Genomic DNA, 14,790 nt, shown 5'->3' with positions numbered 1-14,790 from the left:
TATATATATATATATATATATATATATATATATATATATATATATATATATATATATATATATATATATATATATATATATATATATATATATATATATATATAAACAACGTGCAAACTATTGAAATACATAAATAATGGTTACACACAATATAACATTGACCGGTGGGTGGCAGCACCGTGCTTCATTCCGCCCAGTCTGCGGAAAATTAAGGAGACGAAGAAGAAAATGATTCACCCGGAAAAAAAAATAATCCTTCCGCCTGCGCCTTTGAGCATGAGGTTGGCGGGCTGCTGGTTGTGTGAGTCGGATGTATATAGTTTGAATCTGGCTGCTGTGCTGGTGAAGAAAACCTCGTAGCCCAATAACTCCGGATCACGCGGAGTCTCCTCATTCGGGTAAATCATTGAGTTCACATTAAAACCCTTAATTTCACACCGAGCTAGCATTTAGCTTGTGGCTAATCAGTTATGGTTATGATGCTAGCAGTCAGCTAACTCGCCGGGTACTCCTCTTCCAAGCTAGCTAAACATTAGCTAACTTTTCGCGTCGTGCAGTTTGCAGCAACTCTTGTCTGGGACACACGCATGACACCACCTCGGCCAACGTTGCTAACGCTCTTGTCGTTCACATCTGTATAGATACGGTCGCGGTAGAAGCCCAGCCATGCCGTCCAGCGCTGGACCCAGCAGCCCCGCAGCTGCACTCGCTGAGGCGCTGGAAAACTCTGCCAGGCTGATTGACAAACACCTGCAGGATGACCGCTGCTTCCCTGACCTGTCGGAGTTGCTAAGCGTCCCCTCTCACAGTAAGTCTTGTACAAAGGGATGGAGCAGGTGAGAGAGGGAGGGAGGGAAGTTTCTGTTGAGACTGGGACTGCCATGACTGCTAAACAACCAATTGTTGGATTAGGCAGGATATAAGACAGTTAAGTTAAAATCGCAATAGGTTTTGATTTGATTCACTTTTGGTACTTTTTAAGATAGACAAATTAGAGAAATGATTACGAGTGATCGGGATATGTTCAAGGAGGTCGAGACAAGTTAGAGGCCTGTGTTATTAAATTGTTATGCTTCAAAAGAAAAAGGTGACAAATTGTCTCTAATGTGGCTTATAGAAAACTTTTATTTGAACCTACATAAAATATATATTGAATATTGAATATATTGATCCTGCATATCATCTGAAGTGAAACGCTTGAAAATATACGTTAACATGGAAGAAATACACACTACCAATTGATGCTCAATATTCCCTCCAGAATAGAAGATAAAATAAGTAGGTCAAACGGTGTGTAAATGGCATATAAGTATAAAGAGTCAAGATGGTCAACAACAAGCTTTCTTTCCTAACAGACAGAAAACGTAAGATGGCAATATCTTTAACCTTGTCATATGTCACACAGTCTTGTGCTAGAATATGTTTGATTTGTATTACGATTTGGATACACAATTTGGTGGAGCCTGACTGAGGATGGTGCATCAGCCTTGTTTTTGTTTGATGGTGTTCACAGATATGCCCTCCCTCTCTGGAGTGTCGGACATGGACTACCCTCTCCAAGGACCGGGTTTGCTGAGTGTGCCAAACCTCCCGGAGCTCAGTGCCGTCCGCAGAGTCCCTCTGCCGCCTGAGCTGGTCGAGCAGTTCAGCCGTATCCTTTTGGTCATTCCGGAAAAACTATATCAGTTTGAACCCTAAGGTTTCCATCAGACTAAAAATATAAAGTGGATTGCTCTTTTTTTCTTGTTGTCAAGAACTTTGGAGTTTCAACTTAACCCTTTCAAAGATATGCAATGTAACTGCATGATGGGAGTATTTCCTGAGATCTGTCGAGCGTGGCTTACTATTGACAATGACATTTTTATGTGGAATTATGAAGATGGGTGAGTAAAAAAAGAACACATAACCAACTGCACATAATGAATTTTTTGACTTAGCATTGTTTCAAACCAGGCCTCGGTTATTTGTTAATTTGTGTCTGTTGTGTTCCCTGCAGAGGAGATGTGGCCTATTTTGATGGACTTATTGAAACTATTCTTGCCGTAGGTCTAGTAAAACCAAAACAAGGTATGTATAGACGCTTAAAGTTCATATTTTCATTTACTTTTTCTTTGAGTAATATGTAATGATTTGTGTTTTCCTTTTCAGGGATTTTACAGCCACATATTCACTACCTCTTAGTATTGGCCACTTCTGTGGATGTAGTGATCCTCGGGCTGAGCTTCCCCAAGAGCCAGGCTGGTGAGTCTCTCCTACAACTCAACCCCAGTGACATTTCATTTTAGTTGTTCCCTTTGGCATGTCATTTTATAAATGTTGGAGAAGACTTCTAAGGATTCACTGTTTTTAAACTAATTAAAATTTTAGCCTTAGGAGTCTAATCTCTTTTTCTAAATTCCCTAAGGAATCCTGTAATAAGGTTATCGCATGATGCTGCAGTACAGTACAAGTTGTACATTTGGACTAAAACATTTAGTCTATCTAATGCTATTTTATTTATTTATTTTGCAACAGTGCTATCTGGGTCATTTTTGTGTCTCTTTTTTTCTTGTAGGTTTGAACGACAGCATGTCTGGTGGGATGCAGCTGCTCCCAGACCCCCTCTTCTCAATCCCCACAGACAACACGTACATCCTCTCCATCACCTCCACAGACCTAGGACGCATCTTCATGGCAGGAAAGGACGGCTGCCTCTATGAGATAGCTTACCAGGCTGAGGCCGGCTGGCTAAGCCAGCGCTGCAGAAAAATCAACCACTCCAAAAGCTCTCTGTCCTTCCTCATCCCCTCTGTGCTCCAGTTCTCCTTTTCTGAAGACGGTAAGAAAGACACATATTTTCTATGTGGAGAGAAATATGTCTGTGGTCTAAATAAACTCTGCTTTCATTTTCTGTTGTCCTGTTGCTACGCAGACCCCATTGTGCAGATTGCTATCGACAACTCCCACAACACATTATTCACACGCTCCGAGAAAGGTGTCCTGCAGGTACGATATTTGCTTGATATCATTAATTTAACTTTTTATTATTAACAGGGAAAATGTTGATTGTTAGTGGGCTGCAGTTATTAACAATGTGTCTTATTCAGGTGTATGACCTGGGTGCTGATGGGCAGGGGATGAGTCGTGTGGCAACCTTGTCACAAAGCTCCATTGTTGCAGCTGCTGGAAACATAGCCAGGTATTCTTGCCTTTGAAGAACCTAAAATGTTTCTTTCACATCTGTTATAAAGTCTCCTCATTGGGATGTAAGATTTTTTTTCTGACACTTTTTACTTCCTTTGCAGGACAATTGATCGTTCTGTCTTCAAACCCATTGTCCAGATCTCTGTGATCGACAGCTCTGAGTCCTCAGATTGTCACCTGCTCGCTGTCACTCATGCAGGTAAACATTACTAAACACTAGTGAAGATAAACAGAATTAGCATGAAATTTACCTGTGGCACATATTGTGTTTCCATAGGTGTGCGTCTCTACTTCAGTACCACACCTTTTGCCCCTCCACACCAGAAGCATGTGGCAGTTCGACCAAGCCTGCTAGCTTTGGTCCACGTTCGTCTGCCACCAGGGTTTTCTGCATCTTCCACCCTGCAGAAACCTGCAAAGGTCCATAAGGCACTACACAGCAAAGGTTTGCCATTTCTTTGTTTCCTTTTTGTAAGTGCTATGCTCAGCTCACTGGTTCACAGAACCAGATGACAAGAATGTAATACTATTTTCTTTCCTTGCAGGTGTTCTGCTAATGGCTGCTTCCGAGTCAGAGGACAATGACATTCTGTGGTGTATCAATCATGACTCTTTTCCTTTCAAGAAACCCTTGATGGAGACGCAGGTTGGTACATTAGAAGCATACAGTAAATAGATTTCCTCCGGAAATAACTATACAGACCGTAAAAACACTGTAGAGGGTATACTCAGAATTCAGAGAACAACTGATGCCATTATATTCTGACTCGTAAAAAGAAAACCTGCATTAATTCTCTCTTTTTGTCTCTTCTGTTTCAGGTGATGTCTAACGTTGATGGGCACTCCTGGGCTCTCTGTGCTCTCAATGAGCAGAGGCCTACCAAGATTTTTACTCCTCTTAACAGGGAACAGATCCCCATCACTGATTCACCAGTGGTGGTCCAGCAGCACAACATCCCTCCGCAGAAGTTTGTCCTCCTCTCTGCAAAGGTAAAAACTGTTGCCGCTACAACTCATCATTTTGCAGACATAGTGCTCAATCTTGTTATTGTGTGCTAAAGCGTGGACCCCGTGTACTAAATGTTTGGTCTTTGTGTCACTTCCTGTAGGGGAGTCATATCTTCCAAAAACTGCGACCTGTAGATCAGCTCCGTCATCTGCTTGTGAGCTGCGCTGGTGGAGAAAGTGAAGAGATCGAGCGCTTTTTCAAGCTGCACAGGGTACAAAGCACGATATTCACTGTTTAATGTTTTTATAACCTATCATGGAGGTAAACCCGGAACCTGTACATGATCTATAGTCTGCTTGTAGCTTGCATTACACACACACACACACACACACACACACACACACAGACACAAGTGTGTGTGAATGATAAAGGCATGAAGCCCCAGACCAGTGTACTTATTTGAGTTGTTGATCCTGTGCAGGAGGAGCAGGCTTGTGCCACAGCACTGATCCTGGCTTGTTCCAGTGCTGCTTGTGACCGAGAGGTTTCTCAGTGGGCCACCAGATCTTTCTTCAGGTCAAATAACACTCTGATTACACAGATATGTTTGCACTTGCTCACACTAAACAACAAACTCAAAGCATTTCTTCTTTTGTGGTCATGATCAGATATGGAGGAGAAGCACAAATGAGATTCCCTGCAGCCATGTCATCTCCCAGTACTGTTGGACCTGTGATCAGCACTCCAGCACATGGTAAACGAGCAAACACTGTTCAATTGTGAACTTTGATATTATTGTCATAAAATACACATTTTAAGTGTTGTAATATCTGTAACTCTCCACTCAGGCATCGTTCCACCAGCTCTCGCCATACCTTTCGCACCGATGCACCCTGGGTCTGGCCCCATCACCCCCATGTCAGCTGGCCCAGAGGTGATTTTCTCAGGGAAGCACAATGGTATATGCATCTACTTTGCTCGCATTCTTGGGTAAGTAAACACTCTTGTCTGTGTGTGAGCTTTAAATTGTGGGCTTTTCTTTAGTCGGAGGTGTGAACGCCGATTACATATTTTTCTTTCCTGCTCCTGCTGACCTCACAGAAATATTTGGGACGGGAGCCTTGCTTTTGAGAAAGCCATGAGCAATGGAAATCAGACTGTCAGCATTGTAAGTAGTTCAAATTACTTCAAGCATCTGTGAACAATTTTTGGAATGATTTACAGTAAGAATGGTTAGTAAACAAACAGTGACCTGTTGTCTCCACAGTTGGAAAGCAGCGTTGGATCATTTGATCTAGAAGCAGTTCTTCTGGAGCTCTGTGGGTTGAGGGAGTTTCTTGATAAAAACTCTCAGTTCAGTCCTTCGTCTCTCGGTGCTGCAAGGTAAGATCTCCTTCTTTGCTCGCTTATTAGTCTTATGGAACAAACTGTTAGCTGAGATAGGTATTTTGTGTGTTATCCCACCTAATGGGATTTCTAAGTTGTAGAAAATGTACATGTTTTCACACATTTTTATTTTGTCTAAACATGAAAACATGTTTGCGCAAATGGCGTTCCACTGTTTTATGTCCTGTGATTCAGTGGTAATTTCTTCTTTAGACTCACTTGAAATTTGTCAAAAATTTCTTGTCAATGTGATTGGAATACTGTTTGGGCTGCAATGAGAAATAAAGCTGTGTTTTTATGAACAAGACCCTCTCAAAATGAAACTAAATGTACTCTGCTGCAAGTATTGTTTTCCATTTACCTTGAACAATGTTTGTTCTGCTCTCTGTTAGTTTTAGCTCCCCTGCCAACCTGCAGCAAAGGCTGCTGGGATTTATGCGTCCTGATGGAGCCAGCTCCCAGCAAGTCCAGCAGGAGCTCCAGAGGAAATATCACAGTGAGTTATGAGTGCAGGTTTTCCTGAATATCATCAGGGGCCTTCATTTTATTAATTGTAGTTATTAGAGCCCGGCCAATATATCGGTTTGCCGATAATATCGGCCGATATGAGCCTGTCATAGACATGTTGATATCGCTGTTCATGTTTTGCCGACATGAAAACTTCCAGAACAAAACAATGCCGTATGGACGTGCTTGTGTGTTCACATTTTATATAAGGAAATATTGTTTATTTTCTTTAAAATAAAGAACTGTAAAAAAACGAACCCCAATTAAATTCCGTTGTCTAAAGGGTTTGATTTTGACATCTTAGGAATCATTGCCAATTTTTTATTTTAATATATACCAATATATATGTTATTTATTTATTAATGCATCATATTGGAAATGTTGTAATCCCTAATATTGGTATCAGTATTGGCCCCTTAAATTCCATTTCGGTTGGGCTCTAGTGTTCCTGATGTTCAGAGTCTTATTAATCATGAATTGAGCATAAAGAATACGGATATTTGATGTAATACTAACAGTGTAGGACAAATGGGCCAGACTTTCATCCATTAATATTTCTTTGTTACACCTGGTGTCTTTAAAACTTCTGATCCTTATCCAAATTATCTCTTTGTGTTTCCACCTCCAGCAAAGGCACAGGTTTATGAGAAAGTGTCGCTACAGGGCATTCAGCAGTTGGTGCATCGCTCCTATCAGACTCTGGCCCTCTGGAAACTTCTCTGTGATCACCAGTTCAGCCTCATTATATCCGAGCTGCCAAAGGTAAAGTGTGCGCACAAGCCCTTCTTCTGCACTACACAGATGCTCATGCATCATCACTTCAGTGCTCACCCACATGCTTTTTCCTGAACACAATGCCTTTCATTTTTCGGCCGTGTCTCACTCCATTTTTATTTATTTCTGTTTGTAGGAGTTTCAAGAGCAGATGAAGGGAGCGAGTTTTAAGGACGTAGTGATCCGGGGCAAAGAGCTCTCTGGAGCGCTCGTCACGGCGCTCATTAATGTCTACATCAAAGATAATGCCCCTGTGGATGCCATCAGCAACCACCTGCGGGACATCTGTCCCCTGCTGTATAGCAGCGACGACAGTGTTTGCTCCAAGGTACACACACACACACACACACACACGTGTTGTCTTTGGGTCCTTGAAAGTTCTTGAAATCCTCGAGCCAAATTATCTTAAAACCTTAAAACGGAGGACAGCAGTTTTTATTTGTGTCTTGCTGTCAGTGGATAATTGTGAGAGCATCCAGGTCAAGATATTGATTGACCCTCACTGATTCATTGTCACTGATTCATTGTCTCTGTATTTAAATTGTGACTTTTTGTCTCCCAATCAGGCTAATGAGTTGCTGCAGAGCTCCAAGCAGATCCAGAATAAAGCGGATAAAGAGAGAACACTTAGGGAGTCTCTACGTCTCTATCAGCAGATCAGCCAACACACTGACCTGCCGCTCGTCTGCTCCCAGTACAGGCAAGGTAGGGACACAAGAAACTCCTTTTTCCTTCCTGTGTTTGTGTGTGTGTTGTCAGTTCCACCAGTACTTCATCTATGAATCTTGTCTCTCAGTGCGTTTCTACGAGGGAGTCCTTGAGTTGTGCCTCACGGCAGCAGACAAGAAGGATCCACAGAGATTGGGGCCCCACTTCTACAAGAACGGAGAGCCTGAGGAGGACCGAGTGGGGCAGCAGGCCTTCCAGGAGAGGTAACATAGGGCAAGAAGTAGCAACGCATATCAGTCGTACTGTAGATGGCTACCAAAGCTGATTGTCCCCCCATCCTCACTGTCCCTTCAGACTGTCCTGCTATAAGTGCATCACAGACACCATGCAGGAGCTGGTGAACCAGAGCAAAGCTGCCCCTCAGTCCCCCAGTGTCCCAAAGCAACCGGGGCCACCTGTCATGACCTCCGACCCCAACATGCTCAGCAACGAAGAAGCCACAGCCCATGTGAGTGAGAAGGGTTACAGTTGCCACTCATTTCTCGCCACAGCGGCGTACAATATCTGCATTTCTAATGAGAATCTGTCTCTCCCTTGAAGTTTGAGCAGGTGCTCGGTCTGGCCCAGAGGTCTCAGGACGAGCTGTTTCACATCGCTCTCTACAACTGGCTCATTCAGGCTGACCTTACTGACAAGCTGCTTGAGGTAGCGTGTTCGTGCATGTGTGGTGTTTTCACTTGAAACTTGCATCTTGATGTAATATCTGTTTGTACCTATTGCAACCTGAGGCTCAGTTTTCCTATTTCCCATTTTTATTGAAAAAAGTTTTTCAGTTTTTGCTGTTTTTCAATCAGATTTTATGGCCACTTACATTCCTTACTTAAAAGTTTGTTTTCTGACAAAAGGAGAAACTCTTTATTGCAGTAAATTGGAAAGAAAGTCTCACAAAATAGTGTAATATTTGCTATATATAATATTATAATTCAAATATATCCCTGTGTATATCCATAGACTGGCAACACTGTCGATGTGAATACTTGTAGTCTGTCTAATAGCTGCCCCCTTCATTTCCCCCCACCTTGTTTCAGGTGAATTCTCCGTACCTGGAGGAACACCTGATGCATATGATCAAGCAGGACCAGAGTAAAGTGCACAACATGGACCTGTTGTGGCGTTACTACGAGAAGAACCGTAACTTCGGCAAGGCAGCTCATGTATTGGCCCGTCTCGCTGACATGCACAGGTTTGGATACGCAAACTACAAGATACCGTGGTAGAGCATTTTCAAGAACCGTGTCTCCAGTATTTAACCTGCTAAAAACAAACTATTTTGTTTCTTCTCTAATGATGCAGCACCGAGATCTCTCTGAAGCAGCGTTTGGAGTATATCGCCCGAGCCATCCTGTCTGCTAAGAGTTCCTCCTGCATCTCCGCTCAGGCCTCTGATGGCGAGTTCCTCCACGAGCTGGAAGAAAAGATGGAGGTGTGTGTGGTGTGGTGTGGCGGTCACAGTGAGGGGAAATGAGCTTGATCCATCTATATAATTAGCATTGTCCTCACTTGGTTTTTGTTTTTCTCATTCCTCTTCCTAGCTGATGCGTATTCAAGTACAGATTCAGGACACCCTGATCAGACAGTACTCCCATCATCCCTCAGTGAAAAATGTCATCTCTCAGTTGGACTCGGAGCTCATGGACATCACAAAGGTAACGCACAGCATCAGCACAATGAGGATCGGGAGTGAGGGATTTTATAAATGGCTGTGTAGTAGTGATGATGCTACTGATGAAGATATTGTATTTTACACTGAATGAAAAGTGTTTGTAAAATCTTTTTTTCTCGTGTAGCTCTACGGGGAGTTTGCAGACCATTTCAAATTGTCTGAGTGCAAGTTGGCCATCATTCACTGCGCAGGACACTCTGACCCAATCCTAGTGCACTCACTGTGGCAGGAGATCATGGAAAAAGGCAAGTGTACCATCCATGTAAACATTTACCATGGGCTCAGCCTTTTCCAGAGTGCGCATTAAATCACTAAGCGTTTTGAATTCTGTCTTTCAGAACTGGGAGACTCCGTGGCCATGAGTCCACCAGACAGGATGAGGTCTCTTGGTTTGAAACTGGTGTCCCTGGGAAAGATTTATGCCGGAACGCCAAGATATTTCCCTTTGGGTAAGCAAACAGACCGTCCTGCAATTATGTTCAGTTTTCCACTAGTTTGGAATTTTCCAGCGTGCTGTTCACCGTTTTGTTAACAGTAATCTAATTGGACTTCCCATCTGCATCATTTAATATGTCAGAATGTCTCTCTGGTACAAGTCTTTAGGGTCGTGCAGGTGATTGCTTAAGTATCCTCCCATTACAACAGGCCTGTTCAAACCTGTCTTCTCTGTGGAGATTTTTTATAAATCCTTGGCACTTAAACACATGCACAGAGGCAGGGATACATTTTCCCCAGTAATGAATATACAGCTGACTATGCAGCCCTGTGACAGACTAGTGACCTGTCCAGGGTTTAACCCTACCACCCACGGGATTGGCTCCATACCCCCTTCGACCCTCAAAGGACAAGTGGCGTAGCTAATGGATAGATGAATGAATGGATGGATGCTGAGTATGTAGAGCTAATGAGTGTTGATATGACCTGTGATTGCAGAGTTCCTGGTTAAGTTTCTCGAGCAGGAGGTGTGTCGACTCAACTGGGACGTGGGATTTGTCGCGTGCACCATGCAGGAGATTGGAGTTCAGTTGCCACGTCTTCTGGAGGTCTATGACCAACTCTTCAAAACACGGGTAACACGCTTCAGATAAAATATTACGTGGCACCGCATAATTTCTGCACTTTTGTTAAATTATCCTGAACTTTCTCTCACTCACAATCCAATAATCCCGCCTCGTTGTCGTCCACTGGCCTGAAGGATCCCTGCTGGCAGCGGCTGAGGAAACCTCTCCACTTGGTGGAGTGTATCCACGTGCTTCTCTCAGGATATGTGGACGATCCCAGCCGAGTACCAACCTATGACAGGTAATTGTCGTCTGAGGAGGTGTTCAGCTGCCGGCCTGTAGTGGGTGTTGTGGCGGTGGCGTTGTTTTTCAACAGGGCCCTTGTTCAAAGGGTTTTGCATTGAAACCAGCCCCACATGATTTGACCTGTTGCAACTTCTTATTGGCTTCAGCTGCACTTTGAAATGACTTTTTGTAAAAACTGAGGATGTGCGAGAGTAATCGACAAAATGTTGCCACGCTGGCTAGTTGGCACCAGAAATACCGCCACATTTTTTGATTAATGTACAATGCCCTGCCTCTAGTCAGGGAGACGGTGACACACAACCCCCCGGAGAAGATGGATCAGATTCCATTCAGTTTGTGTTTCATATTAATACTCTAATCATCCATTGGTCTATGTGTCACACAATATGCAGACCCCCTTATGACGCCTGTTATGACGCTTGTTATGATGTTTGTAGAACATCTGCTTTCCCACTTATTGTGGGATTTGGTAACTGTTGACCCACAGTCAGGCCAAGTGTCGAGCTAACTGCCAAGACATTTCAGAGCACTCCATACTGGGTCATGCTGAACTGCAGTTCTCGTCAACATCATATTTCTTCATGAGGTTCATACCCAAAAACCACTACACTGTAACGTTTAACTTGTTTGTTCTCCACCCATTTCAGACGCCGATTCACCAACGTGTGTCTCGACAACATCTGCGGCTACCTGGTGGAGCTGCAGTCTCTGAGCCCGAACTCGGCCCTTCAACAAACCATCGGCAACTTCAAGTCGCTGCAGACGAAACTGGAGAAACTCCACTGACGTTACCAATAACCTTCTTCATCAGGACAAAGGGTACAGGTGAACTCTGGATCTCACACTGTTGGCCTTAATGTAACGCCTGATTAGGAGAAAGAAAAAAGTGTGATTACATTATCAACACGCAGAACACGATGATGTCTGTATTCCTGCTGTGTTCATCTGATGTGGTGGAGCTTGGCAACTGCTTGTTCTAAAGGGACAATGGAAGCAGGTGGTCGTGCTCTGCTAAAAAGATGAAGCAGATGGAGGAGACACATTTTATAACTTATTTAATGCATTTTGTTGAAAGTCTACACATTATACCGAAATACAACCTTGGACAGAAAGATGCTTTGGTTATTTGCATTGTGTGCAAATAGCTATATCTGATGTCAGTTTTGTTTATAATAAAAAAATCATTAAATCATTCAGAATTTTACAGGTTAGTTTTCATACATTGAAAATGCACTGAATGACAGTTGGTTTTGGGTCTTTTCATATGAATCCACGTCACGGAGGTATAAAAACCTGACAAAAGCCTTTTCACCATAGGGGAATCATTTTGTTGTACTTCAGCTCCCAAACAAAACAGCTCAATTTTGGAAGGGTTGATTGTAATTTTGTACATAACTTGGCCATAATGTCGTCCCGCCTGCCAAAGGTCATTTCACACAAATGTTATTTTCATGTTTATTATTTACAGTGAGCAGTTTGTCTACTTGACTGATAAATTTAACAGTGCTTTGGTGTGTGAGTGTTTTGTATTGAATGTAGAACAAAAACAAATTTCTGAACACAGTGCAGTTCACTGAAAACCTTTGCCTGTGTTGAGGGAAAAATAACAATTTGATAAAACCTTTTTTTATGAAGAAATAAATCTTTGTCATTGAGTTTGTATATGAGGATGCTTTGAAAACACTACACAGCAACTACTTAGGATCTTAGGTATTGTTTTTTGTGATTTTTTTAATAATTGGAGGATTGGGTTGCTGAAATTTGATAATGTGACACTGCAGAGGGAGTCCGGTAATGGTCCTGATGTCGTCACTGTTTGTGTTTACATAATTATCGTTAATCTGAAATCCGCACTCAGGGTTTCTTACAGTCATCAACCAGGCCATAATTGCTAGAGGTTGTATTCTACAATTAGAGCTGTGCACTGTAGTTTACAATTATGTTAAATTTTTAGCCTCTAAAAAATAAAATCACTTTGCCTTGATGATGGGTTAATTTCTCTTCTAATTTCACAGTGAGCTGCCTCTTTCTTTATATTTTAGACCTCTGAGTTACTCCTTCACACATTGTGCTCCTGTTCACCTTATTGTGCAGACAAGAAATACACGGAGCGGCTCAATTAAAATGTGACTGTAGATGTCTTCGTAGAAAAAAAATAAAAACTTTTATAGTGGATTGAATCTAGGTTTGTTCTGTTTTAATCCACAGCGTGAGCAGTGACATTGCACCACACTCTATAATCCATTTTTGCTTCATAAATGTAATCTTGTGGCCCTTTACAAAATAAAGTTACAAGCTGCTTCAAGTAAAATACTGAATAAATGATAAAGATAATGTGAAATTTCTTTTTTAATAATGCGTTTGAAGTGGTGTAGTGTAATGTCAGGAAGGACAACAATGTTTTCTGATGGTTAGTCAGCCTTAAATCATCAGACAGCCCTGAGAATAGAAGCGTGTCGTTTTCTCTGAATGGATATTAGAGGTGAGCCGTATAAGTTTTGAGAGAACATTTAATATTAGATCAGTATGAACCTGATTTACACATTTACCTTTTTACATGTGCAAGAAAGCTTTTTCACACCGTGCAGGAATATGTAGGGGATGATGCAGGTGTAGGAGGCTGCGATGTAGCTGGCCACCTCCACCACTATTGAGGAGGTGTGGATGCTGTTGGTGATGCGCAGGAGCAGATGAGTCAGCCAGCAGACGAGGAACACGCTGGCAACGGCCACCACGCTCTTCGCTGCCCTCACCTGAGTGCCCGAGCTCGGTCTGGCCTTAGCTGGCTGGCTGGGCCTGGAAAGATTCGGATGAGCTCCAACTCTGGTGTCGGCGTTTGCTTCCCTGTCACTGGGAGAGTCGCGGGAACCGTGACCAGACGGTCCTCCGTTGTTTGGACTGGAAGAAGCAGGTATGCCGTTATAAATGTTATTTACTGATGCAGAATATTTGAGGTCTTCTGACGTGCCTGGAACAGAATCAGTGCCGACTGGTTGCCTATCATTTCTGTTCTCAACACTCTTGTTTTCATCTTTAACAGTTTCCTTGGTGGGGTCAGAGTTATGACCCCGTACGCGCTGCTGGTTTTGAAGCAGAGTGATGGCAATTTGGACGCTGGCGAATACAATGCCGGCGACAGGGAGAGCATTAGCCAGGGTTAAATAAAAGGTCTCGTAGGTCTGCTTGGCCAGTGCATTGGGGAACACCTCCATACAGTCTTCATGGCTCTCGTTTGTCGCCTTGACTGAGACGAAGAAAAAATGTGGAATGCTGAAGACCACGGCCACCGTCCAGCTCCCCGCCAGCAGACAGCCCACCAGACACAAGCTGTCCAGCGGCACCGGTGCCCCTCCGCGTTTCAGGGAGCCGACCAGCTTCTGGTGCCAGAAGATGCTGATGAAGAAGGTCGTGTAGATGCTGCTGGTTTCCGAGAGGTCGGCGCAGAAGCGGAACACGCCGCAGAAGGTTTCCCCCAGGAACCAGTGGCCGGCGAAGTCCGCAATGGTGTCGGGAAGGTCCACCAGGCAGGTGGTGATGAGGTTGGAGACGGCCAAGTTGATGAAGAGGACCTCGTTGGTGCGGATGCCGGATTTGTGCCCGGGCAGGGAACGTATCGCCAGCCAGTTGTTCCCCAGGATCCCCGCTAAAAACATGAGGGCTCTGATGATGGACTCGATCAACTCCTCCGCATCCATAGTTTCAGGATATCAGGTGGCAACGGTCAGTTTTTAAAAAATGTCACACTCAGATGACGGAAACCTCAGACAGCTTAAAGTGTGGAATGGTTTGGCCTTCGGACATTTATAGAGGAGAAGAAGCCCAACCCAGTCACATTCAACGTCTTATTATTTTTCTTTCCCCTCGCGGAGCTGTAATCAAACGGGCCCACTGGGACAGAGGTGGTTTCTTCTCATCACATCCCAATTCGGCCGCTCAGCTGCACAAAGTGAGAGGCCTTATTTATTCACCATGCAACAACACCTCGGTGACAACACAGACTTTGTGAGTTCACCAACACGGCAATTCACTATCTGAATACAATCTCTTAAAGTGGTTCCCTTCTCCTTCTTTTTTCTTTGGTTGTTGTCTAATACCAGCAAAACTTTTCTGCTTCCTCTTTCTCGGTAGCCTTCCGTCAGGGTTTTGCAACCCAGTCAGCAGTTGTGAATGTTAATTTTAAAGTTTTCTGATAAATGGACTGTGGCCTGTGAGGCCCTGCAAACATCTTCCAGATGGTAAGTGTGGGGAAAACAATCCATTGTTTTGTTTTTTCCTGATGAAGTAGCCCTTAA

General features: G+C 43.4%; 2 protein-coding genes across 2 annotated transcripts; one reads left to right on the top strand and one right to left on the bottom strand.

Moving 5' to 3' along the window:
- Positions 1–238: 238 nt before the first annotated feature.
- Positions 239–12,678, top strand: nup155 (nucleoporin 155). The gene is made up of 34 exons (XM_047329530.1): positions 239–398; positions 642–808; positions 1,514–1,651; positions 1,787–1,883; positions 1,997–2,067; positions 2,149–2,241; positions 2,555–2,818; positions 2,912–2,985; positions 3,087–3,178; positions 3,285–3,382; positions 3,461–3,628; positions 3,729–3,829; positions 4,003–4,173; positions 4,293–4,403; positions 4,614–4,708; positions 4,801–4,886; positions 4,981–5,122; positions 5,234–5,300; positions 5,400–5,515; positions 5,911–6,014; positions 6,654–6,787; positions 6,936–7,127; positions 7,366–7,504; positions 7,596–7,731; positions 7,823–7,976; positions 8,069–8,173; positions 8,557–8,711; positions 8,822–8,951; positions 9,061–9,174; positions 9,316–9,436; positions 9,530–9,640; positions 10,125–10,261; positions 10,387–10,493; positions 11,146–12,678. Exons 2-34 carry the CDS (start codon positions 667–669, stop codon positions 11,282–11,284), a joined length of 4,104 nt encoding a protein of 1,367 aa, XP_047185486.1. The 5' UTR covers positions 239–398; positions 642–666; the 3' UTR covers positions 11,285–12,678.
- A 208-nt stretch (positions 12,679–12,886) lies between these two features.
- Positions 12,887–14,426, bottom strand: LOC118285002 (rhodopsin). The gene has a single exon (XM_035608267.2). The coding sequence runs from the start codon at positions 14,191–14,193 to the stop codon at positions 13,036–13,038; it is 1,158 nt and encodes a 385-aa protein (XP_035464160.2). The 5' UTR covers positions 14,194–14,426; the 3' UTR covers positions 12,887–13,035.
- Positions 14,427–14,790: the final 364 nt, after the last annotated feature.

Source organism: Scophthalmus maximus, chromosome 20, assembly GCF_022379125.1.
Source record: "Scophthalmus maximus strain ysfricsl-2021 chromosome 20, ASM2237912v1, whole genome shotgun sequence".
NCBI lineage: Eukaryota > Metazoa > Chordata > Actinopteri > Pleuronectiformes > Scophthalmidae > Scophthalmus > Scophthalmus maximus.
This window is presented reverse-complemented; position numbering and strand designations above follow the sequence as displayed.

What these genes read in the sequence shown, in the direction of transcription:
- nup155 (XM_047329530.1), top strand. Translation starts at nt 667, where the DNA reads ATGCCGTCCAGCGCTGGACCCAGCAGCCCCGCAGCTGCACTCGCTGAG. An exon ending in GCTTTTTCAAGCTGCACAGG is followed by an intron (nt 4,404 to 4,613) that starts GTACAAAGCACG and finishes GATCCTGTGCAG; the next exon opens with GAGGAGCAGGCTTGTGCCAC. An exon ending in AGCTGGAAGAAAAGATGGAG is followed by an intron (nt 8,952 to 9,060) that starts GTGTGTGTGGTG and finishes TCCTCTTCCTAG; the next exon opens with CTGATGCGTATTCAAGTACA.
- LOC118285002 (XM_035608267.2), bottom strand. Translation starts at nt 14,193, where the DNA reads ATGGATGCGGAGGAGTTGATCGAGTCCATCATCAGAGCCCTCATGTTT.